General features: G+C 37.6%; 3 protein-coding genes across 8 annotated transcripts in view; 2 read left to right on the forward strand and 1 right to left on the reverse strand.

Annotated features, from left to right (window-relative positions):
• The window catches only part of tkv (serine/threonine receptor kinase thickveins), an 84,442-nt gene extending 80,579 nt beyond the window's left edge, over positions 1 to 3,863 (forward strand). For both annotated transcript variants that reach the window (XM_076123910.1, XM_076123909.1), the window contains exons 2-3: positions 675 to 862; positions 969 to 3,863. In XM_076123910.1, coding sequence (XP_075980025.1) covers positions 675 to 862; positions 969 to 2,225 — 1,445 coding nt within the window. In that variant the 3' untranslated portion in view covers positions 2,226 to 3,863. The remainder of the gene's footprint in view (positions 1 to 674; positions 863 to 968) is intronic.
• A 1,569-nt stretch (positions 3,864 to 5,432) lies between these two features.
• On the reverse strand, positions 5,433 to 7,851 carry lark (RNA-binding protein lark). Of its 3 annotated transcripts, none has more exons than XM_076124120.1 (5): positions 7,696 to 7,851; positions 6,905 to 7,578; positions 6,417 to 6,625; positions 5,972 to 6,013; positions 5,433 to 5,714 (listed from the first exon to the last, which is right to left on the reverse strand). In XM_076124120.1, exons 2-5 carry the CDS (start codon positions 7,568 to 7,570, stop codon positions 5,666 to 5,668), a joined length of 966 nt encoding a protein of 321 aa, XP_075980235.1. In that variant the 5' UTR covers positions 7,571 to 7,578; positions 7,696 to 7,851; the 3' UTR covers positions 5,433 to 5,665. The 3 variants fall into 3 exon arrangements, with proteins under 3 accessions (XP_075980235.1, XP_075980234.1, XP_075980233.1); XM_076124119.1 differs by having other exon boundaries at positions 6,414 to 6,625; XM_076124118.1 differs by having other exon boundaries at positions 6,354 to 6,625.
• Positions 7,852 to 8,289: 438 nt separating this feature from the next.
• Positions 8,290 to 25,517, forward strand: part of bsk (mitogen-activated protein kinase dJNK) — a 146,030-nt gene continuing 128,802 nt past the window's right edge. The window contains exon 1 of one of the 3 annotated variants that reach the window (XM_076123935.1): positions 8,290 to 8,447. The gene's annotated coding sequence lies outside the window, so the exon portion shown is untranslated. The remainder of the gene's footprint in view (positions 8,448 to 25,517) is intronic. The other 2 variants (XM_076123931.1, XM_076123934.1) reach the window with 2 other exon arrangements.

Consider the following 25,517-nt stretch of genomic DNA (forward strand, 5'->3'; position numbering starts at 1 on the left):
ATTTCGTTTTACAAGCAATCTGCTTCCAAAACAACATTTTTCTTACTTTATTTGATCTCTATTTGACATTTCATGTCTCCAAACATTCTCGTTCCACAAATTGTTTTAGTTTTGTAATTTATTATAGCTTTCAACTATTGTTTTAGTTTTATATCCAGTTCGGTTCACCTTCCGCGTCGTGTGGTATGATTCTCAGCTGTTCATATATAAACATCGTTGTATTACGTGACAATGATATCGCTGATCGTTTCTTTATTATAACATAATTAATTGTTATTTTATCGGACATATTTCCTGTCAAGATTTTACGCCTTTGTCATGGCGTGATATTGAAGATATCGATTCATTTCAGACAAAAATAAATATTTTGATATAAATACGTTAACAGGTGAATAATTTATGCTTAGTTGCGTTTGTCCTTAAAAAAATGGTTATCTGATAACTGCTATCGTTGTGTAAGAGATTTGGTCGTATTATACCTCTATTAGGGTTTTTAAAAAGGTAATCGTAATATTGGTTTACTATTGTGTAGGTTCCCAACAATTACGAGAAATAACTTCTTCAATCGAACACAGGAAACACAATACTGGTCACTAGACTGATTGAAATCGTATACAAATATAGCAGCGTTCTAGGAAGCGTGCATAATTAAGTATGTACGTTGTGTGTTGCAGGTCGGGGGCTAGTGTGCGAGTGCGCGGGCGCGAGCGCGTGTCCCGGCGGCGCCGCCAACGGCACCTGCGTCACGCAGCCCGGCGGCTACTGCTTCGTCGCCGTAGAGGAGGTCCTCGATGAAAATGGACTCGTCGTGCTCGATAGAACCGCGGGCTGCCTGCCGCCAGATGAGTCTGGCTTTATGCAAGTGAGTATAACGTGCCTAACTAATGCTTTATACTATTTAATACTGTTTGCCATTAGTTTACTTGTCAGTAAACACCGTGACTAATGTACTATTTTTCTATTTTCAGTGTAAAAGCTCCCAGGTGCCACACCAACACCCAAAGGTGATAGAATGTTGCATGGACACGGATCTGTGCAACAGGCGACTACAGCCACAGCTGCCGGAGCCGCCGCCCGATGCGACGGAGACGCCGGGAGTGCGCAGCGTGGGCGGCAACACGCCCACTCTGTTGGTGGGTGCCGCGCTCTGCATCGCGCTTGTTGCTTTCCTCGCCGCCTTCTTGCTGCTGTTCCGGCGGCGGCGGCGCGCCGGCAAGCGTCCTCCCTCACCACCCGCTACACACACCGGAGACGTGTCCTCCGGCTCGGGCTCCGGCCTGCCACTCCTCGTACAACGCACCGTCGCTAAACAAATACAAATGGTGGAGTCCATCGGCAAGGGACGCTACGGAGAAGTGTGGCTCGCGCGCTGGCGCGGGGAACGCGTCGCCGTTAAAGTGTTCTTCACCACCGAAGAAGCCTCCTGGTTCCGCGAGACTGAGATATACCAGACCGTCCTGATGCGTCACGAGAACATCCTCGGTTTCATCGCCGCCGACATCAAAGGCACGGGCTCCTGGACGCAGATGCTGCTCATCACCGACTACCACGAGAACGGCTCGCTCCACGACTACTTGCAGACCGTCGTGCTGGACACGCACGGACTCATGACCATGGTGTACTCGATCGTCAGCGGGTTAGCGCATCTACACATGGACATATTCGGCACTAAAGGAAAACCGGCCATCGCTCACCGAGATATAAAGAGTAAAAATATTCTCGTCAAACGAAATGGACAGTGCGCTATCGCAGACTTCGGCTTGGCGGTGCGATTCGTCGCCGAACGGAATGAAGTAGACATCGCTCCGAACACGCGCGTCGGCACCCGCCGGTACATGGCGCCCGAAGTGCTGAGCGAACACCTCGACGTCACCAACTTCGAGGCCTTCAAGATGGCCGACATGTACTCTCTAGGCTTGGTTCTGTGGGAGATGTGCAGGCGCTGCGCCACGGGAGACAAGGCGCAGTACGTGGAGTCGTACGCGCTCCCGTACCACGAGTTCGTGCCCAACGACCCGTCGTTCGAGGACATGCACGCGGTGGTGGTGGGCAAGGGCGTGCGGCCGCCCATCCCGGCGCGCTGGATCTCGGCCGAGCCGCTGTCGACGCTGGTCAACGTCATGTCGGAGTGCTGGCACGCCAACCCGCCCGTGCGGCTCACGGCGCTGCGCGTCAAGAAGACGCTCGCCAAGTACAACTCCGAGACCACCATCAAGCTCGTGTGACGGCGTGCGCGTGTCCTGTGTTCTTGTAAATACGTACTGTGACTATAGTGTAGCGCGGTGAACGCTTCGCGGAGACAGACCGTCGTTTAGGTTCCGAGTTAAGTTCCTCGATATTCTATTTATTTTACGATTCCACGTGAAATCATAGCCGTAGAGCCCCATCGATGTGAAAAATTCAGTTTGACCACCGTTTTTGTTTAAATATTAGTATTGTTAAGTTTCGGTGTCGGTGTGGACGCACCAGTGAAATATTCTGTAATTGTATAAACTAACTTATGAACGTTCCCGTCGGAATCTCTCACCAACTGATCCTATCATTTTGGTTTTAGTTTTGTTCTAAAAGTAATGTTTTATTTTATTATTGTTACTTAGATGTAATGAAGTGTTTTTATAATGAAAAATTTGTTGTCTTCCGTTCGTGTAAGCAATCGAGAGTGTTCGCGTTGAGGCAGCTACGAGTGTACATACGATGCAATACTCTACTAGTTTCTGTATGTTCGATGGTTCACTATTGTGAACTGTGAACAGAATGTGCCGCGACGTGGCCAACGTGTATTGTGATATTTTGACAATAAGACGCCTTTATGATCGTACAAAACAGTGTTGATTTCAAAATTATATCGACATGAAAATGCATTTTTATAAAGATGTGCAGTGGCGTATCTACAGACAAATCCAAACATAATAATAGACTTTTATATTGTATGAACTATAATATTTTATCTGTTACTAAAAAAAAATGTAAGTAAATCGTAACTTCGAGCGTTCAAAAACATGGTCGATTATTATGTTTTGATTTCCCTTATAAAGATCATCACGCCACTGACATGGTACAGGCAGCCATTGTGGATTGTACTTAAACGATGATAAAAAGACTAATTGTAGTGTTTGAGTATTAAATTATGGAGTGTATAGTGTCTTATGAGATGCCTTTGCAACTATTAGTATTAACGTGAATTGTTTGAAGCGACGCTTGGTCATACGTGCCTTCGGTCTGTGAGTGCCTTGGTGTCATTGTGGGTTATGTGACATAGCTTTTATCACTTTTGAGAAGACTAAACTACTGTTATCTTCTACTCAAAATTTCATGCAAATCGGTTAAGCCGTTTTGAATGTAAAGCAGACAAAGAAACACGAAAAAAATGTGTAAGTCTTATTGTACGAAATTGTTTTAAATAAATAACACGCAGTCTATAAGTTTTCCTTTGTTTAGGAGTTAACACTTATTGTAAGAGTTAATTCTAGGTAACACTCGAGTTATATACTTCCGAGTATTATTTAATTCACACTTGAATATTATGTAATTTACTGCATAATATATGTATTTCTGTATTGGATTTTTAGTCACTAAGTGTAGTGAGTTATACGCTACAACTGTTTCTAGAAATTACGATTGTTTAAATAGAAATATGCTTCTATGTATAAAGGTAATAATTGCATTGTTACATAACTCTCAATGGTTGAAGTTTTTACAACCGGCCCATTTATTATGAAGTAGGAAGATAGTGACCAAGTGCGCGCATAGCATTTACTCGTGCGAAAGCACCCTGTACAGTGTTTTGTAAATATAGCGGGTAGCTGACATTGCATAGGTCTCTAATACATGTTAAGTTACAAATAAAACATTAATGGACATAGTTTATGTTTACTTATTTACCACCAAAATACCTTTTATGCTATCGTGGCTGTTTGTACAGATCGCAATGTAAGTATATGGGTGACGTAGCGCCAGTGAATCAGCGCTGTAACGTCTTGAAATACGAGGTAAAACTTATAATAGTTTTGTTTTAAAAATAATACTAGCTATTAAAACAAAGACAAAAAGAAAGCTCTATTACGCCTGAAAATACAACCAGGTGTAATAGAGCATATCTACTAATTTATAGATTTAAGAGTACAGTCAGCTTGAAAAGTAGCTGAACAACTTCATATTTTCCAAACCTGTTATGTAACGTTTATAAATAACTGATCAAAATCAGGAAGCATGAGTTAGAATTAAACATTTCATGTGAACACATCAGTATTTAGGGTTTCAAAAGATTGAGTATGATCAGCTACTTTTGGAGCTGACTGTACTATAATGATGGACACTGATTTCAAACAAACGCATTACAATAAATTCAAAACATTGAAAAAAGCAGATCTTTCTATAAGCACCTTTCTAATATTGTTATTATTATAATAGAAAAATAATAGCGGATACGACCGGACTGTTCACAAATGGCTGTCTGATTCCAAACTGGTATGTATTTGTATAGAACCTGTATTGTAGCAATGATGAATGATAATCATTATATTTTGCTTCTAAATTTATACCTGCGGCATATTGGTAGATTTTGCCAGACAAAGTTTAAGAGTATTTGGCTCGTAGTTTTACAAATTAGTTAGACTGGGATTCAAAGTTCTAACTGAGAACACGCAGCGCACGACGTGTACGCCGTATACGTTTGCAATAACAAAATACCGATAAATCGATTGTATTCTAATCTTTGTAAATTCGCGAAAATGTCTGATGTGTAATTGGTATCAAATCAGCCATGTTAGTAATACCTTGACAAATACGAAGTGCCTTACATAAAATATTAGCAACACGACAAAATGATAACTAGTAGGTAGGTTAGGCACTTTGAAGTGATATTGCAAAGACTCGTCCAACGCATGCATGATACTCAAGCAAGTAAATACCACCATCACTGTATTTATAATAAATATAATTTCGGTGAATGCGTGCGCCTAATAAACTACTGCAACTTTTCTTCTACAGATCTTTACTGCGGCGTCACTTTTTAGGGGCTTAAATCGTCCACAATTAGTATTCGTGGGATAACTATAAAAGTATTGCATGATAATAATTGCCTAAGTATGTATTGACTGTAAATGAATATTTGGTGTTTGGCTCATTGCAGACTTAAATCATGTTTTTTTTCATTACTATTTATAAAGCTTGCACTTTTACCCGCGCAGTGTCAGCTACAAACCACAGTATTGATGTTATATTTTATGTATCGGTTTGTATTAACATTTAATATGTTCCATGGTAACATCCTCTCATCTGATAAAACTAGTTTAAAACTAATCGTTAACATTCCTGTCGGCGACGTCACAATAGTTGGCAGTTTTGTTATTGGTCGGACGATTACTCACTTCGTTTGTGGGTGAACGTTATTAAGGTCAGATAACGGTGCGTACGCAAAAAGAAAATATCAGTTTGTACTTAAAATGATATTTATTTTACTTATTTACATTCAGTCACAAAATACATCCATTTAGCTTCCATACCAATCACACACATTGTGGAAATTGCAGAATCAGTCACTCCCACCCAAAACTTATACAAATAATTTTCTATGCAACAGTACTAACGTTAATTTGTCAGCCAGTCAGTAGTACACAACAAATGATTGCAACTGAGCGTTGGACATTTTCTAACCTATCACTAACTAATAAGGCGCGTATCTTCTTGAGGGCGACGGTCCTCGCATACCCGGCCTGCGAACAAACAATTAGTTACATATAGTGGTTTCTGAATAACAAGAAATTAAGTATTAATTTACAAATGGTACATTATTACATACAATTAAGTTATTTTGCTCCTAATCTTTTGTGCAAATGAGGACAATTATAATTGCTATGTGTAATTATTTCAGAAGTATGCATCTAGACATCTTATCATTTAAAGAGCATTGACCTCATAAAATGTGACTAGGCTTCAATATCATTTTAGTTTAGAATGTAATTTGTCTCACCTTCTGTCATCAAATGTGTCTCGGCTGAAGTCTTCATACATTCTGTAACCAAAACAAAACAAATTGTTAATATATTAGAACAGCACTTACTTCTTGACGTGAGAAAAGTTCTAGATCTAAAGGATCTTTACTAATAGAGCTATGTTATGATGAATGATTCTCAGGCTAATGCAATGACATGTACCTATGTATGATAGTGCAAGTGGGCCACAATGTAGGTTGTGTTACATACAGAGCATATTTTGCTTTGATTTTAAAGTGAAAGTAGATACATTTAATATTAAATATACATTTATACAGCTACTTGAAGCCAAACAAAATTTTGTGCAAATAAATCAAAGAGAACCAAGGGGAAACACAACAATGCTAAGTTAGTTCTCACCCCCGGGACATTTGTGGTCCTTGCGGGGGACTTCTCCTGCTGTACATAGCATCATACGACGACCTCATAGATCCCATCCCACTGCGCATCGGCGGCAGGCTCGGCATAGGCGGCATTGGCTCCCGGCGCAGCGGCGGCGACACGAAGTCACCACGACCGCCGCGAGATGCACCCATTTCTAGCCCGCGCGAAGCTCCCACTGGATATCTCCTCTCAAACAAGTCGCGCGGTGAATCAAACCTCGCACGCTCGTAGTATCCATCATAAGGATCCTGCCCACATTAAAATATGTATTAGATCATGTTAACAATACACAAATCAATCGAAAAATAAAAATAGAATCAAACTCAAAACTTAAAATGTGTTCTGTTTGTGTGAATGTCAGGGAACTAAAGAGCGACTGTAGCATCACCGAGCCCGGTCAAGTTACTCGGCCCAGTTAGGTACCGCGTGCGAAGACATTATCCACGCCTCGGCCTACGTGATGCATCGGAGACGGTTAAAATGGAAACCGACGGTTCGGATAGTAAGACAGTAGGAGAGCGCGTTACCCCAAATCCTCCCATCATGCGATCGCGAAGGAACGGCGGCGGCGGCGGCGGGGGGTAGGGGTCGCGGCCGAAAGCTCGATCGCGGAAACCGTTCCGGTCGGGGCCCAGCGCCTTAGGGCACTCCTTGGACCAGTGGCCGCCCCGACCGCAGCGGTAGCACTGCTCGGGGTCGCCCATGCCGGGCCGCTGGCGGACGCGACTCGTCGATAGCTGCACCTTCATGGGCTGGCCGTCCACCATCATACCGTTCAGCTCTTTGATAGCCTCGTTCACGTCGCCCGACGCGTCCAAGTGCACGAAGCCATAGTTACGAACGATATCACACTCGACGACCGTTCCGAACTTCTGAAACAGCTCGCGGACCTCGGGCGCGCGCGTCTTGTCCGTTAGGTTACCGACGAATATTTTGGTGGTCGGCGTCGACGGCGCCTTTCGGCTCTTGGCCGCCTCTATTTTGATAGCTTGGCCATGAACTATCTCGCCGTTTAAGTTCTGAATGGCTTCGCGGCCGACTTGCTCGTTTTCCATGTGCACGAAACCGTAATTTCTGACGATATCGCATTCTACGACCGTACCGTATTTTTCGAATAGCGGTCTAAGATCGGCGTCCGTCGTTTTATCGGATAGATTCCCGACGAAGATTTTGAAAGTACCGGCGCCCGGCATTTTAGTTTCTGAAACGCATACATAATTTGACGAAATGAGTCAGCAGCGTCCATGACAATGGAAGTTCGCAATTCCGGAAAAGTAACAGTATAAAACAACAGAAGCACGTATATTTAAATACTTACCTTCCTGCAGCTTGACTACACTTAAATCAATCACAATAAAAGAAAATGACACACAATTGTGTTAACACAGATATTCCACGCCACTTCTACAATGATCCCGACAACAAAATGGCGTTCATCTGAAAACCTGGTGAATGGAAAGACCGAGATTGTGGGGACACGACACAAAACAATACTTCCGGTTTCATTTCGTTCCTATCCGTTTCCTTTTCACCATAGACCAATAGTGTTGCAATATTAAAATTGTTGTGTGATGAAACGATGAATTAAAAATATTGTAAAAAAGGTTATATTTTACCAAAATTTTAATTAACAGAAATTGAGAAACTACCAACATTTTTTATATTTATTTATAGAGATTTAGTAATTTTGAGTAATACAAGTATTTCGGGTTAGCTTATTTTTTTACTTAATTTCTTTTCTATCTCTACTGTAGCTTTATGTTTTTATATTATTTATTCTTATTTTTGTCAATGTTATCAGAACTAACTTATTTTTTTTGCAAATACTACAAACCTTATCTGTCTGCCTGCCTGAGCTGTCTAATCAAAGGACTGTGATGCAAAATAATAAAACTATTTCTGCATATGGCAACAAAAACTACAACAAACGTCAAAATCCGTCACTCTGTCGACGTCTATTCACATAAAAATATTGGATTTCAAGTTAAAAATCAATTTATTTTCGTGAAAACAGTGTATTTGTGAGAAATTGTATTTATCCACGTGGTGGCGCAGAGCACTATATTAACGGTGAGTGGAACTTATTTTGATAATTTCAGATAACGTGGGGTGCGAAAATAGATCGAATGGCATTTTGAATTATTAAATTATTGTCGCTAATACTAATTGTGTTGTCGGCGTTAGTTTTGTATTGTGAATTGCTGCAGCAGCATCCAGATGTCGTGGACGTGGTAGGGCTCGTGTGAAAACTTTAGTAGTTTATGTGTCGGAAACATAAAGTATGTGTATTTTGAGATCTATTGATACCGATACGGAGGTCGGTGTTGTGATACGAAAGTCAACTGATACAGAATCGCTACCGGCGATTCTACGGCTTCTACATACACTGGAGCGTAAACTACATACTATCTATTTATACTGTGAAACATTTACTAAACACATTAACTTCCTGAGTTTATCTGTTGTTGTGCAGGTTGTACATTAGTTATCGTAATTACAACTTGCACTAATTTACACACAAATGACCAGAAAATAGCATCAGCAGGTTTTGAGAGTACATAATCTTTAATGAGTCTGCTCAAACAACACCAACAATGTTGGATCAGCCTTCATCACCAAAAAAAGTACTGAACATCCTTCAGCCATTTAATTCGTTTACCAGAATGGTTTTTTCAGACACCTCAATTCTTTAATCCAAGTTTCTAGAAAGGTAAACCTGCTCTGTATGTGCAGTATGATATCATTTAAATTATTTATCCTCTTTTAATTAGGCAGTCTGTTTTATAATATGCCTTTCTCTGATGTCACTCTTAACCTTTATATGTTTTACATTTGCATTTATTAATAATCCTTAATTACCTCCAATAAATATTACATTTATTGATCGACTTTGTCTTCACTATAATCAAGTCTGATCTTATGTAATGTTTTTATGTAAAATAGTATTTTTTAACAATAATAAGAGATTATTTTGTTCATTTAAATATAGATGGACATTAGATATTGCTCAGCTTATCTCACCTTGTTTTCAGTGTTGGGAATTTCCCACATCCAATGTGTTAGAGTTATGAAATGCTCTTATGAAATAGTTTTATTTGTAAATGGGTTTTTTGGCTGTTTAAAAATTTGTTGAGTCAATCTGGTAATGTGTAATTTTTCATATGTCTGATATACTGGCTGGATCTATGTGGCAAATTTTGTCGAGCCCATAGACAACATAAAAAGAAGATAATGTATTTTGAAATAAGATCTTATTTTCCATTGTGAGATAACTTTATTCAACCAATAATGATATCTAGACAAATTTCTTGTACTATTTGCCAAAGCAACAAAATTATTTTAAAATAAAATTATCTTACAATGAAAGAATCAGCTCTTTGTGTAGAACAAATAATTTACCCATTTATTTAAAACCTCCTTTTCTTTTGACCGCCTATGAACTATATTATTACACAATTTTCACAATATTTTTATTTCTGCAGACACAAGAATATTGAACTAGCAAGCTTGAGAAAAAAGTTATGATAGAAGAATAAAACATATATTATGTTCCAAAGAGTACAGTAGAGTAGATAACTTCTTTTTCAGTACACGTGCCCTAAGTTATAAGATTGACAGTCTTATCATGTTATCTTGTTCATTGTTACCGTCATTTGCATTTTAGGTATAAAGATAATTCATATCTCTGAGTTTTGTGTTTCAATTTTAGGCTACTGATCTTCTTATTGTTATTAAAGGTTTATCTATTTTAATTTTGTCTTAAGTTAGCAAAGTGATAAATTTTTGATGATATAATGTTTGCAGTATAATATTCAGTATTGTGAATGTGGAAGTCTACTTATGTTACAAATGTTAAGCTATTGAGAAGAGCTGGCTGAAAACGAAAAATACTTTTCTATTTTCAATAAAACATAGTCCAATTAGAATCTTATAGTTGGTCAAAGTATGTAATCAAAATGATTCTGGCTTAAATTCATTAATTTTAAAACTATTTGTATTTTACGGAACTACGAAACTGAACTCCAACATTGAGGAAATACTTCGAATAGTCGTAGTGTAAAATGTTGTTCATTTCAAACAATTGTTCATTTTATTTTATGAAACCATTTGTTACATTTCCTCGCCAGTTTCAGGATATTGTTGGGACACAATATACAAGACTTTTTATTCTACACCGGACGTCACAATGCCCGTTCGCCGCACGCGGCACCGCTGAAATCAATGTCTTTTCATACAGCTCTCATTGTAACAAATACATCGGTGGTTCACCTACATAGGTTTATTATGTTACGCGTTGAGGGGCGGCAATGAATGGGGTACGTCGAAACCACCCGAGGTTGTCATGTCCGGTGTCTTGGTAGGCGGAGTGTGGGAGGGAGAGGTGCGTGCGAGAGGGACGCGCGTCGCTCGATACCGCTCGGTATTGTTGGGGCGTCCCTCGCCCCGCGCCGCGTTCAAGAGGGTTATGTAATTTAGGCGAGGCTCCTAAGGTAGCGGCGTGAAGGAGCGGTCAGGATATTGTCACGTGATCGTACTGTCGCGCCGCTGTCAGCGCTCTGATCGTTCTAAGAATACGTAAATCCCGTCTCACGCAGTGATTCACGATTACTTCAGGAGTTTTTGGAACACACATTTTGTAATAGCATTTGTTGCTAAACTTGTTCATCGTTTACAAGATTCCTCGTATCGTCGAACTCGATTAGTTCCGTCCGATGTCTCATTGAAGTATAAGGAACTCTTGAAAAGTGTGACAGATTTTATCGTATCTTCTAGAACTTTATGATACACGAATACGTAATATACGATTTTAAAGTATCTTACACGCCCTTTACACTTAATAATATGCAACGGGTAGTAAACGAAACCTTGCATACATAGGTGCATATTATGTAGTTTACATCTTATATTCATACATCTCCCCACATTCAAATTGCATTTTAGATGACTTAAGTAATTAATAATTTTAAGAGACAACTGCCGCTCTACTCTTGTATCGCGGGGACTTTAACAAACATACAAAGAACGGATACAAAGTACAACCAAACCCGAAACAACTATTTGTTTGTACAAATAATTGTCCTGTGTTGGAATCGAACCCACGACCTCTCGTCACTATGACATGGCTACCACCGTAACCACTTCCTATGCGTCTGTGTTAGTACATTCATACTATTATCTACAGTACTGCCTATATAGTTCTATTAAGATAATCGCTGACTATAAATATAGTAATAGTGATAATTGTCCAAGTATCATGTTGTTTTATGACGGTAACATCTATTGTGATAAGTTCTATTAGAATTCATGAGTTTGAAGCGCTTATAACCAATTATGAGAATAGATTAAACGAGTTTTGCATTGTGTATGAGGCAAGAACCGTAGGTAGGTGATTTCAAGTGGCCGATGAAGATGATCAAGTGAACTGCTTAAAGTAGTTGAGATCCTCTTTTTCTGTAGAATTTGGTCTTCGTTCGACCAGCTGGTAATCATAAGTAATTATCAAAGGATTAATCCGTAAAATGTCGCAATATAAGTTATAATTGTTTTTTTTTGTATAATTACTATAGGAAGTTTCAACGGCAGCAGAGACCTTGGGTTGTGAAATGGATTGGGCCTAATGTGCATGCTAAAATGCTTTTTCTCTTGTCAAGGTAGCGACCTAAAGCATTTTTAACTCCAAGGTCTAGAGGACATGTAAATAATAATTATATAGTTAAGTGATACAGAGATTGTCACATTAAAGATACATAAAGGTATCTTACACGAAAAGAAACAAATTATTGAACTAGCTACTTTTTATCTCGTTTTCTTCGGTGTTAATTGTCTTACGCCTCTTTTACGGCCCAACCTTCCACCTTCATGGGAAATGGTAGGAATGTATCCCAGCTACTATAGTAATTGGCCCGTGATATTCGCAATTTGAGACAATATGCCGTATTGTTTCACTTAATGTACTGAAAATATAACCGCGTTACCTTGCCCATATGTAGGTTTACTTAGGGTTAGAACACTTAGGACGATGTTTAGCCACGATTTTATAATTTTTGAATAAGTATTAGTTACCGTATCTGGTGGAATTTTGGCAACCGTTTTCATAAATTTTCTTTTAATTTGTATGTTATCCGAAACTTATCAATTAGTCGGTTCTAAACGTACTTTTAACTAAGTAGTAAGTACAGATTTAGTAAAGAGTTTTCAAATTAGCCGCCTTGCCAGTTGTTTGCGCTTGAAAGTCTGAAGATTCTTCAACTTTCGAGCTCTTCTAAAGGTCAAGTAATGTACAAGTTGGAAATCCGTGGGCGAGTTTAAAATGTGAGATGCGATCGACGTTATAAAGGCTGTCATTTTAGGACCAAAGATGTGTATTTAACTGGCAGAATGTGACTGATATTTACCTCTTCTTTTCCACCACTTTTGTATCTTATGTAACGGTTAGCTTATTAGTCAACATTTTGACGGTTGTTTTCATTCATTTGCTGCTTCTTTATCTATCGGATATATTATCCATAAGCCCTGAAACTGGCCCTTATTCTCCAGTAGCGTTGATGTTATCCAAAAGCCTAAGATTACAGTTTCAAAGTAACCGAACCTTTCGACTTCATTACCGGTAGTTTGTTATCCTTTTTCTTATCCACCTCGTAACGTCTACGTCTCCACAAAAAAGTTTAGTCACTCGTTTTTATCTCAATCTAGTTGAAGCAAGGTCTTACAGGAAAAAAAGACTCCCGAAATGTCGCCGAGAGTGAAAAAAACAACAATGATACATGAATCACGAGATTTAGGTAGCTATTATTCGTTTTCCGGCAAAAAATCGATGCGGCAAATGATTCACGGGCTAGATTCATGGTAATTCTCTCCCGGATCGGGCGCAGTAGCGATGGGTAATTGTTGCGGAGCGCCCGTGCCTCCGAAGATAATCTTTTTATAGAGCAATCACGTGAAATGAGCCTGCGAAGATACTGAATGGAGGTGCGCTTTGTGGAATTAGGCTGAAGCTGATACTGACGTGTTAGCTAAATGGATATTGGTACTACTAACGGGTTAAGAGCTGTACGGTATAAATTGTTCTAAAAGAGCTGACACGATCGTGTTTGGTAGCTTGGAATGGCAGTTTTGTTTGCTCATATTTTCGACTGATACCGATTTTCCTCTTCGATACATAATAAGGTTAATCCGTATGATAACCTAGAAAGCTTATAGTTGATAGTTATTTTTATTATTCTCTGAAGTTTTATAAGGAAAAATGTTAAATAATATCAGTCCATTTTTTTCCTCAAGCGTCAAAAAATACATTAGTATTCTAATCTAGTTTGATATTTAAATATTTATCTATAGCTTTAAATAGCTGAAATTATATTTAGATTTTCCTGCCTAAACCACGATTTTATGAATGGTAGAGATCTAAGACCCTTGTCAGGTAAGTTTGGGAGGTTATCAAAGTTATTCTTTGGTCGTATGGGTAAGTTAGTGTGCATTCGAAGATACAGGTGCTTTCTGTCTGGTGCAGTACGTTGTTCACAGTTGTATGGAAGTTTAAGGGTCGTATGTACTTGTGGAGATTTACATACCCATTATGTATGTATGCAAATGTTTTCTATAGTATATGCTTACTCATTTGAAAGCTAGCGTAGAGTATTTATTACTTTAAGAAATTTAGCGTTTTACGCTAGCTACTTTGGTTACTCAATATAATTTTAAATAAACATGCTTTGATGTATAAATCATTGGCAAAGGCAGTTGACAGTTCATATAACAAACATTCGTGTTATTTAATAAACCAAGTTTTTTGCTTTTTACTTAACCATGGTAAAACCTATCCCTAATCAAAGATAACTTATTAAGAATGAACTAAACATTCATCTTCCGAACCTACCTTCCGAACTGGCGGTAAATTCACTCTCTGTATCATTGACTATCATAAGTGTCAGCATTTGATTTTGATTTTTTGATCTCAAATATGCTCGTGCCTACAAAACAGTGTTTATATTCCGCAGTATACAAGATACAAAACGTAGCAGCAGTCCTGCCACATAAGTCGCAGCTACTTGGCACTCGCCTGTCGGATTTGCACTAAGACTCTGAGCTTATGCGCCTGCTAACTCACTAACACATAAACTGTGTTAGAACAGGACTATCTTCTGCTGCTGTTGATTAAGTTGCTTTACAAATGGATTTTTATTGGATTACTAGCTGACCGTGCAAACGTTGTTCTGCCATATACCTAAATAAAAAAGTGTCATCTAGGGGTATGAAAAATAGATGTTGGCCGATTCTCAGACCTACTCAATATGCTCACAAAATTTCATGAGAATCGGTCAAGCCGTTTAGGAGGAGTATGGCAACGAAAACTGTGACGCGAGAATTTTATATATTAGATTTGAAGAAAATTTAAGAGTATTTTTGCCCGCATTGGTATACGAAATTGACTTTTGGTAATATCTGAATCATTATTCGTTTTAAATAAGGTTAAGTACATTTCTTATTGCCCCACCGCAGCAGCTAGGCACGGATCTCCTAAAAATGGTAGAGGTCGGGCCTAAAGTTCACCTGGTTGATGCGTCAATGGTTATTTCGTTCATTTCAAGGCTGTTAAATTTTACCAAAAATTACATGCTGTCTGTCACACTGCAATGAACATGGTATGACAACATGTATGAATGTGGATAAAGCAAATCTAGTTTGCTGAGATCATAAAACTGTCGTTCTTTGATCTCTGCCTTACTCACACGGGAACAATTGATTGAATGTACCTTAGATACGTGATAGACTTACTTTTTATTATCACTTAAAATTATGTAACACGTGTAAACGAGTGCAACCTCATTCCGTTTAATACGAAGCAACGATTACGATTATAATCTGTTCTACAATCGTAATCTCGACCTTGTTGAAGATAAAGTCCGGAAACGGCGCATATTTTCTTACTGAATCATGAATACGGCTTATCACTCGTGTCCTGCGATGTACTGAAATAGTACTGCATTGTTTATTTGTGTATTTTGTTTATATTTCCTCGTGTAGTTTTTGTCGTGCATGAAACTGTTTGTATAGCTAACTAGTCATTTTCCCGTCAATCTTGTGACTTGTCACGATAATGAGTTTACTTCTATTTATAATGATTACTTTCTGCTTAACGGGTTTTGTGTATTGTGGTTATTCCATATTATTATACGGCAGGTGGCCTGGTAATTTGTTTTGTTGACTATACGGAAAATGTTGTTGATTATTATATATTGCATTTATTCACTCTATGTGTTAGGTCTTTACCTATGCACCTTATTTGCAACTCTACAACACGTCTAAAGTATTGAAAGGGTTACAGAAAAAGTAAACTTATACCGGCCAATGTTCTCAAATAAAACGTACAAACAACGAGCGTCTGTAACAAATATTTTATTCAATGAAAGCCGTCTACATATTTTCTCAGTGTAAGTTTTATTTTTAAATTCAAAACTTCCGAATAGCCAGACTGCACGTCGCACGCATTTCGCATATCTTTGTGAAATTATTTACAATCTGTGCCAAAAAACGGCGCCAAAATTCCGCGACTACATATTTTTATCTAGTAAATAAAATATTAGCGAGACGTATTAAATATATCGCGGACGGAATACCTGTCTGCTCTTGTGTACGAGGTTTGTACGATATGATTGAGTAACGCTTTGGCTTGTTAAGGAAACGGTCTGTCTGCGCAAACTGTTTGCGGCGGAAACAGATTGAGGGAGATATTCAGTTGAAAATGTACTTCATAAAATCGTTTTACAAAGCTTTTGAGATGGAGTTCGGAAGCTATCGTGAGATGCAGTGCACAAAAAGAATTTTATGTTAAGAAATTCTTCTAATGCCCTAAGTATTTTGTCTTTCTTTATCTCAATTTCAAGTCATTTGATAGCGATTTTGTTTCTGCGGTATAGTATAAAATGTTGGTAGGTAATTAAACCGCATAGCATATTAATTCGTTGAGTTAATTTGCTGCTAACCGCGTCCTCATTGCGTTAACTGACCGCAGTGCTGATACGTTTTTTATTCTCTTTGGGTGAGCGTCTGCTACATTCCATATGATTATTACATTTGGTTGTTACGTGTCGGTTTAACTAGTATAATAAAACTGATTAACCAGACAACAAAACTTGAGTTCTACGCGTCATTCAAAACTATTTTTTCCGTCTATTAGGAAATCAAGGAAAATTACGGTCCCAATTTACCACTTTCGCAACAGTGACTGCTGACCGATCTTCCTTAACAAAATAAAAAAAACGTTTGTTAATAAATACGCCATTTGAAATGCTAATCAGTGTAAAAGGCCTGATGTTTGTAACAAAACATCTAGCTGCTTATTTATTCAGTCTCTTAGCAGAAGGTCAAATTACCAATTGATATCATGATAGGTTTACATTTCATAAATAGTTGCAGTTTTTTCCTCAAGTCATTGCTCGTGGTAATGTAATTCCAGCTCCATTGAATGCCTTTCACCTTGATCCTGAACGTTGGTCAAAGACCTCAGGAATGTTGCTTAGTGCACCAAGTAATTATGGACACGCACTTGCAGAGATGCGGGCACAAATGATTCACCATCCGGCTTCGAAGGACCGCACTCACAAAAATGCATACTTACGTAACTTTTCGCATGTATGCTTTGCAATTTGATGAGTAATCATAATGGGGGTTATGTTAGCGTACATTCTTTTCCTGTTTCCTTGAGCTTGTATCGGCTATATTGCCTGTGGTAGCTGCATTCAAATCTAGTGCAAATAAATGTGATTTGCTATCGAATTTTCGTCGAACCAACTTGTGTGGTTTGATCGTGTAGTAATATTAAGACCAAGCGGCAGACTTACACCCAAATCAAAGGCAGTAGTTTTTTATTGACCCGGATAGCCACTAACCTCTCGAATTAATAAATGAACTAAACTCCCTATCACAAAATGAAGGCTGGTTCTGACGGAAACTCACTGTCTCCGTTATTACTGTAGAAAGTTTTAGTTAAATCAAATTGCAAAGTGAAAGTTCAACTTATACTAATGAGTAATCATCCTAAATGTTATAACTATTAGCCCTGAAACGTGGATCCAAGTGAAGGTACCAACGCCTCTTCGAATCACGTGAAGCCTCCCTCGTCGGGGGCAAGGGGTGGCTCGGGAAGCTCTCATTATACAAACGCAAATTATATGATGCTTTAATTTTACGAAACGAGACACAGCTTCGCCTTGCCGTTTCGGACTTTACTGGACTATTCGACACGCTATCATTCTGATAATCTGTGAAGCATAAAAGGTGTTATTAAAGCGCCGAGATAAATATAGCTAGCTTTTTTGCTCAAGTTAATGAAAATCGTTTGTAACGTGACGTATTTCCTTGACGTCATCATGCTCCATGTGCTTGACAGATGTCAGATTCAGTTGTTGCTTTTTACCTTTTACTTATCTGCAAATACGTCATACTCTATTACGTCAATTTAAAACAGATGACCAATAGCGCGCTCTTCAGTCGGTACTGTCGAATATCGAAAGTTTAACATTTAAAATCCTCTACAAACTAGTTCCTGCGACGCCCGATAGAGGCGCTAACCAGATTTTCATCTAAAATTTCTCGATAGCTAGCCCGTTAATGGTAGAGAATCGAGCTACTGTGCGATAAGTTTTATTGAATTCAACTTTAGATTTTTAGAGATAGCTACTCTAAAATTCACTTTTCCCGAACAAATCATGTATTTACCCCTATCAAAATTCAAAAGTTTCTAATCCCCATAACTGCTCAGTGAGATGATCAGCAAATAAAATCGGCATATTTCGGTGCACACCAAAACTGCGAGTTTTTGATGCACCGTCAAGTCCTGATAAAAGATCTCCCTCTGCAAGATAACCTTTAAGTTTAAAAGTGGGTTTAACCTTCAGATTTCGCATTTTCACATTTCTATTCCCGAATGTTGTTTGAAAGTGGTTGTCTTAAATATTTAGTATAGTATCCGCAAATAGGAGGTCCTGTTTGATAAGGATCTGGACCTTTTCTCGGACCAATAAAGTTGTTGCCAAATGTTTTGAGTGTTTCCTATTGCCGCGGGGCTATTTGCGTTCTGTTGTATGTCTTTCCTGTAAATACTTTAACTTTTTATGTTTCTTTGGAGCAAACCTAAATTGTTCTTTATGTTTTTCCGCGACATCAACTTTCTTTGTGTTAGTGCTTCAAAACATTGTTGACACTATGTTTACATTTTAGGTACCATTAATGTCAAATGTCTTTAAGACTGTCGAGTACTTTTGACTTGGAGACTGTTTGCGGTGTAGACTATGAAGTTTTCTTTTCCATTATGAATTGTGGAAGACTCTTAGGAGATGATCTTTGGACAGGTTAGGTTCATGTTTGCTAACCTTGTAATGGTTTTCAGATAACGAGTGCAACTGGCTAGAAACGCTTTTTACATTTATCTAAGCTTAAGCTAAGAAACGTTGTCCTGCCTTATCTTTGCTAGCTTACAGTTTTAATTGTTGTAACAGCTACTGGTATTTCGTTTGTATACAAATAAATTTCGGTTAAAGTACATTTTTCTTACGTCACTGAGGCGCTCAGTTCAAATACCACTAAGCGGTTATTCATCCCATATAGCTCGCCAAATGGTGTTGTAACTTACTGATCGTTTTCCGATCACTCACCGCAACTATCTTATAAGCTTCGAAAAATCTTTATGAAGTCAACCATTCTATATAGAGAATAATTTCTAACTTTTATAAGCACATACTTCAAGTTCTGTAGATTATAATAACTTTAGGAACGTGTTTTGCAATGAACAAACTTATCGCTATGCTTTTATGACCCGGCTACGTATTTACCCGGCGCATAGCAAATTTCCGGTTTAAGTTCTTGACTAATTATTTATTTGTAAATCTTTTTCTTAAAGTAATTTCCTTCCTTTATTTTTTTTAAACACCTACTTCTTCTAATCACTGCATCACCCCAAGGTAGATTGGTATAAAATGCATTTGGCATTAAGTCTGCCTTTATACACCTTTGTATAAAAAGTTAAAAATAAACTAATAGATAAAATGTTTATTAAACTTCCTCAAAATTAGGCCTCCTTACTAAAGCTTAGTATGATAAAAAAATATAAGGCATAAAGCCATGATTTCCGACTGCAAACTTTAAAAAAAGAAGTGGGATTGTTTTCATTGTCTTTTCCCCATCTCGCCCTGTCAATGGGGACTTGTGACCGGCTAATGGAGTCTTTTAAATGTTGATGGCTATTGATCCGATAGTCTCTAACGTTTCCGATTATGTTACATGATACATTTGTCTTGTTTGTATATAAAAGCTGAATTAAATGACTATTTGTGTTATCGAGTTATTTATATTTATAATAGAAATTGCGATGGTATCTCCAAGACTCGTGCCCGATTATCATTTATTTTTAATCGTATTGTGTGGATGTACCTATATAAAGGTATTAATGAATAGTCATGTTTATCATAGATAAATAAGCGTAATTACATAAGTATGTAAAATCACGCTTTATTCTAATGAGGGTAGGTACAGACTGTCATATTTTTTACACACGCTCACGTAAAACAAAAAAATATGTGTCAAACACAAGTTAGGTGGAGCGTCTAATGTTACTTAATATTAAAGTTTCAGTGAACAAAGATAGAATAAAAATGTACATACTTAGTCGTACCCCGTGAAGCAGGGGGTGAACAAGGACGTAAGTATGTTTACGAAACTCCGACGTAATCTAAAAATACCGCGCCAATTAAGTGGTTACGAGTGGCGCGCTCGGATTAACCTTACGCGACTCCCGCACACTATTACCGCACACCCTGCGCGTCACTAACTATGCAAAAAATCTACACCAACTTTTATTAATTACTCTTCGAGTGCAAAGTTTTGAACTACCCTCTATCAATAAACTTAATTAACAGTACAATAAATTCCCGTCGTGTCCCATCCGAGAGGCATCCATGTGGATGCGGGGGTGTTCCCGGGCCGGCAGGGTGCGGGGTGGTGGTGAGAGGGGGGTGAGCTCGTCGCCAGCGCTCGACGTCAGTTCCATTGATCGCGGGTGTGACGTCACGCGGCCGCCGCCACTGCAGCGGTCGCGTGGCCCGAGCGTTCGCGCCTTCGCCCGGGCCGCGTTCGGATACACCTCACGATTGCTGTAAATGAGCCTATTTAGTTTGTTTCCTTTGCCTGTTTGCGGTGTGTAAAATGGATTGTCGATGGGTTTGCTGTTAGCTTTTCGAAACCATTTTCTCCTTTTATACATGCTGAAACTAGACTTCCACATAGAAATCAGATGTAAAACATCCCAGAGCTTGATAAATATGATTGAATCTTGATTTTATTTGAACTCACAAATAACCTCAATGTTAATATTAATTACACAAGCAGAGCGAAAAATAATATTGAATTGAGAAGCCGAAAAGTGTAACTCAGTAGGTATATTACAGCCTCAAATTAACTAAACAAGCGAACCGCAGCGTGGCGAACTTACTCAATGTTTGAGTTACAAAGTTACCCGTGTTGGCGCCCACATCACTTCCAACTAACTACCCAACATTTTGCACACGGTTTTTCGCCATTCGTTTTAATATTCGTCGGTCCAGTAAAACGAGCTTTATGACCAGAATTAAATTTATGTGGAAACTTTTATTTGGACGTTAGCAGGAAATTAAAAGACTTGACTTGGTTCGAGTTTGCTGACCTAAAGGCCAATAAGTAATACGTAATATATGCTTTTTTTTCTATTGTAATATGATTTACTAATTTGAGAAAACATGTTTTCCACCCTTATGTAGTTTTTATAACTTAATTGTTTAATGGGACTTAGACGTTCTGTACGTCCTTTTAATACAACAATTTTCTTCAGTAAAATATGTTCCAACTGAAATAAAATAATTTACAACCTCCCAAATGGACATTAATCGCTTACCTTCTCCGGAAATTAACTTTTAAAAAACGAAAGACGTTATTGAAGTTTGTTTGACGAGACCATCATGATTTTCCCTGAAGGGCTGAGTGTGGAGAGTTTTGTGGATCAACATAAATATGAAGTGCACGTAAAATATTTATGGTCAAAATAAAAGAGAATGCAATATGTGAGATTTTATTGAACCTTCTTTGAGATTGATTGTCTGTGGTATATTTTTTGTTGTCTGTGAAATAAAATATGGAAAATTATATCAAATTTTTGTAGGCTGTATTTTTTATATAAGATTTTTGGGTAAGATGTTGATTGAAATCTTTGATTATATAAGCCTTTTTTTAAGTTGTGGGACACCAAAATAGCTACAAAAAAAACATCGATTCAGTCTTTTCAGGAGAGAAAAAAACTGACTCTCACAAATTACATGGTTACCTTGTTATTGTAAGTCTCCCTCAATAAACTGTATTGAGGTAAAGTTATAAATAGAATCAATTTAGGTACGTTACCTAATTCTGTCAAACACAGAATTGAAGCCGGCTCTAACCACGAGAGGAAAGGGAGCTTTATTTCCAACCCTCAATAATTAATATTGTATAATGCCGAAAATGTTAGCCTTAGGACATCTATCCGGTAAAATTTGATTAAAAAGAAGTACGGTAGACATTTTCCTAATAAAAAAGTACAAACATTTTTGTAAAGGAAATTCCCGTAATCAGTAAAGAGTTATTTATAAACATTTGTACAAAGTTTCAAAGCTCTTATAAAGATCTAAATCATACTCATACAGCATCTATTGTAATATATCGTCTATCAGCCATTTTAATTTGTTTCACATTTAAATCTTCATTCCTTGGCTCTACAAACAGCGCCAAACGCTACAATTAAAAAGAAAACGCCTTCTAAAAAAGTCACTGAACACAATTCGAACGTTTAAACGGGAAAAGGCGTTTTTGATTTAAAAATTTACCCGCTCGGTGTGAAATGTACCCCACTCTCCCCCTCGGTTAGGTAAAGGGCAAAGTTGATTACTGATTACGGCGGCGGTTGTCAAATATTTTTATCGTTTCGCCCCCTTCAAGTTTACTTTTCGTCTGTCCTAATAAAAATGTCGCGGGAATTATTGCTGACTATTGTTCTAAGGTTTCTTTAGTTTATTTTTGTATATTATTTTAGGAAAAATATTTTCTGATGTTAATTGGTCTCTTACTGTTAGTTTAGTCGGTTACGTAAGTTCTTGGAAAAAATAAGGTTTCGTTTGATCATTTACCCTGAATTTGTCTATACAAGTTTTTCTTTCCAAGCAACCGTAAATGTTAGAAAAGGTATCGACGCTCAGAATATCTGTTCAAAATCTATCCCTGCGGTTCGAAGGTAAGGCACTACCAACCCATTGACACATGTCAATCGTGTGTGAAAACTAAAACAAAGTTAATATTGTAGGCAAATGTTGTACACTTCGTATCACGTTCATAGATAATTCAACGTAACCTCCGTCAGGTAGCTGCTACGTCACGGGGTCGGTGACCGCTGCACTTAATCTCATTATCACTGAAAGGGGTGTTACTCACGCGTTATCGGGATGATAATGTATTTTCAATGTCTGAGTTTTAACGCTGATAGTCGTCTAACAATTTGAGATACCTATTATTATGTAATCTTTTATTTTTGCTACCTTTAAAAGTAGTTTAGTTTAGTAAGACATACATGTTTTTAATATAGAGTAATGTCTAGTTATTTTTTACGGATGAACGTGGCTAATCTGTCGAGAACGTCAAAAGTATGTAGTTCATTGACGATGCCCTCTGACTGATTTCGGCTATGGCGACCACTTCAATTCCTAAACTAGCTGACGTTAACGCGTTCTTAATATCTTCGTTATGTTACGAACGTACGCTATTTTAGCCAAAATAGTTTCTATATTGTAGAAGGCTTTACGAAACACACACACACGTCTTTACAGATTTCTTTTTACAAAAAGAAAAACATTGGCATCAGCTGTTTTTCTTCCCACGCTCGTGAAAACGCTGGCTAAACAAAGATTATTGTTCTGCTTAAATATACAGCTTTTTCTGTTGGAAAAACTAGTTACTAATTCGTAAACGGTAAACGTGTACCTTTGCTTAAGAAATATATTTTTTTTTCTATATTCACAAGCTCTTTTTCAAGGCAACCTTCGCTCTAAAATAAATTACAATATAGACTGCTATTATCATACATCAACACGTACGTACATACGTCTTTACCTCATTTCATGACAAGAAAAGTTACACTGCATACTATTATTTTCTTCCTCCACTGATTTCTTTGAAGTGTCAATTTTGTCCCTTTCATATCAGATTTTCAAATATCCCAGGTTTAAGTTACTAGCAGTAATGTTTAATTCGAATTAAATTAGGTGTAAAATAGTATCTTAATAATTGAGGATCGAATCATATAAGCCTGGAACTTTCCTCAAACATGCATTCACTATTAAATGTCATTGCTTAGACCCGAATAACGTCATGGCTGACCAATCTTTAATGATTTCGTTCTTATTACCCTTACACGTTATATCTTTATCAATGCCATCACTCCCGGTGCAATGAGCTCATAGTTTAATGACCTATAGTAAAATATAGTATTATATGACTCATACTGACTCAAAATATATTAAATTGTTGATATGAGATAACATTTGTTATTGTCCATCATGAATTAGATACAAACTGAATCATAACAGCTTAGGAGTCAAAATCAAATCGATTACATGATAACATCGATTATTTTTGACCGAATAGGTTGCAATTCATTGTCTAATAAATGCCAGAGTGAATTGTATAATTGATATATTAGTCATAGATATCAACAAGATTCGAATGATATAAAAACGACTAATTTATGTGATAATGTCTCGTACGAGGAAAGATAATTGAAGTATGATGCATCAAGATCATGTGTTGTCATTTAAAAGTCATTGTAATGCTATAATTATTATAATTCGTGTATGATGTTATCACAGGCCACATAGACTCTGAAACACCTACTTTTATCTTCCTATTTCTTTTACAATTCATTACGTTTTTTTAAATAGTCACTTGTTTTTAACAAAAAAGACCCCTAAAAGGTCTTCATTACATAACAATTTTTATTTTAACTTCGTGAGTATGTAATTGAAGCTATTCGATGGTTATCTACAGTCTACACTTGACCGACATAGTGGACTATGAAGTAAACCTTTTTATAACCAAACAAAACCTTTTGCCCAGCCTTATAACAGTTATAGATTAAAACCATCAACAATTTCTATGCAAAAGCAATTCGTCCCATAGCCTCATCAGTATTTGTGACCCCTATAACAATCTATGGTGTACCTGTGGATGTACGATAATACTGCCTACCCTACTAGAGATTAGAGGCGTGGTTGTAGAGATTATCCTTTGTAATAGTGCGTTGGTTTGCTAACCTTGGTGATGAGTGAGGGAGAAGTGAATGAGGACTGGCCGTCAGAAAATGATACTGAGAGTTTGGTTATTCTGCAATAAGGCTTACGTTAAAAATAATAGTTTGTTTAGTAGGAACTCAAACAGTAACCGTTACAAAAATAATAAACACACACTTAAACAGACAAAAGTAGAAACTTTTCAGTGTTTTTTTTAATTTTGATCATTTTCTTGGTTTGAATTTCTAGTTTAATTTTAATATATTACGCAGCACATGATTAAGTAACTAAACATGCATATAACATACATAGATCCAGTATGGCTTTTAGTGGTTAAGGTGTATTGTTATTATGGTATATGGTCGTTTACAATTTAAAAATAAAATACACAATTTAAACTTATAGTCATCAACGGTAAATGAAGTCATCGCCAGCTTAAAACTACCGGCAGAGCCAATATCTTCTTGCAAACTTAATTTTCTAATATCTACGACACGAATAAACATAATTTATTAGCAATTATTTGCGGTATCAACTCCACATATCGAGTGGCAAAAGGGTTGTAACCCTAAAATTAATTAGCTTCGTAATATGAAGTTGATAGTTAATAACGAGCCACCCCTCATTTAGTTCCCTTGCTCGCCGCTAGATGTCTTCACCTTACTAACACCCCGTGAAAAATTATACTCTTTTGGGATTTACTAAGATAAATTCGGAAGACCTTTAGATAAAGAAATTCCCTTTTTAGCGGTAAAACCTGTGTACTTTGCTAACTGGCTTTCCCTTTTTGTAAATTACGCTAAGCGAT

The sequence above is a fragment of the Anticarsia gemmatalis genome, chromosome 16, assembly GCF_050436995.1.
Source record: "Anticarsia gemmatalis isolate Benzon Research Colony breed Stoneville strain chromosome 16, ilAntGemm2 primary, whole genome shotgun sequence".
Taxonomy (NCBI): Eukaryota; Metazoa; Arthropoda; class Insecta; order Lepidoptera; family Erebidae; genus Anticarsia; species Anticarsia gemmatalis.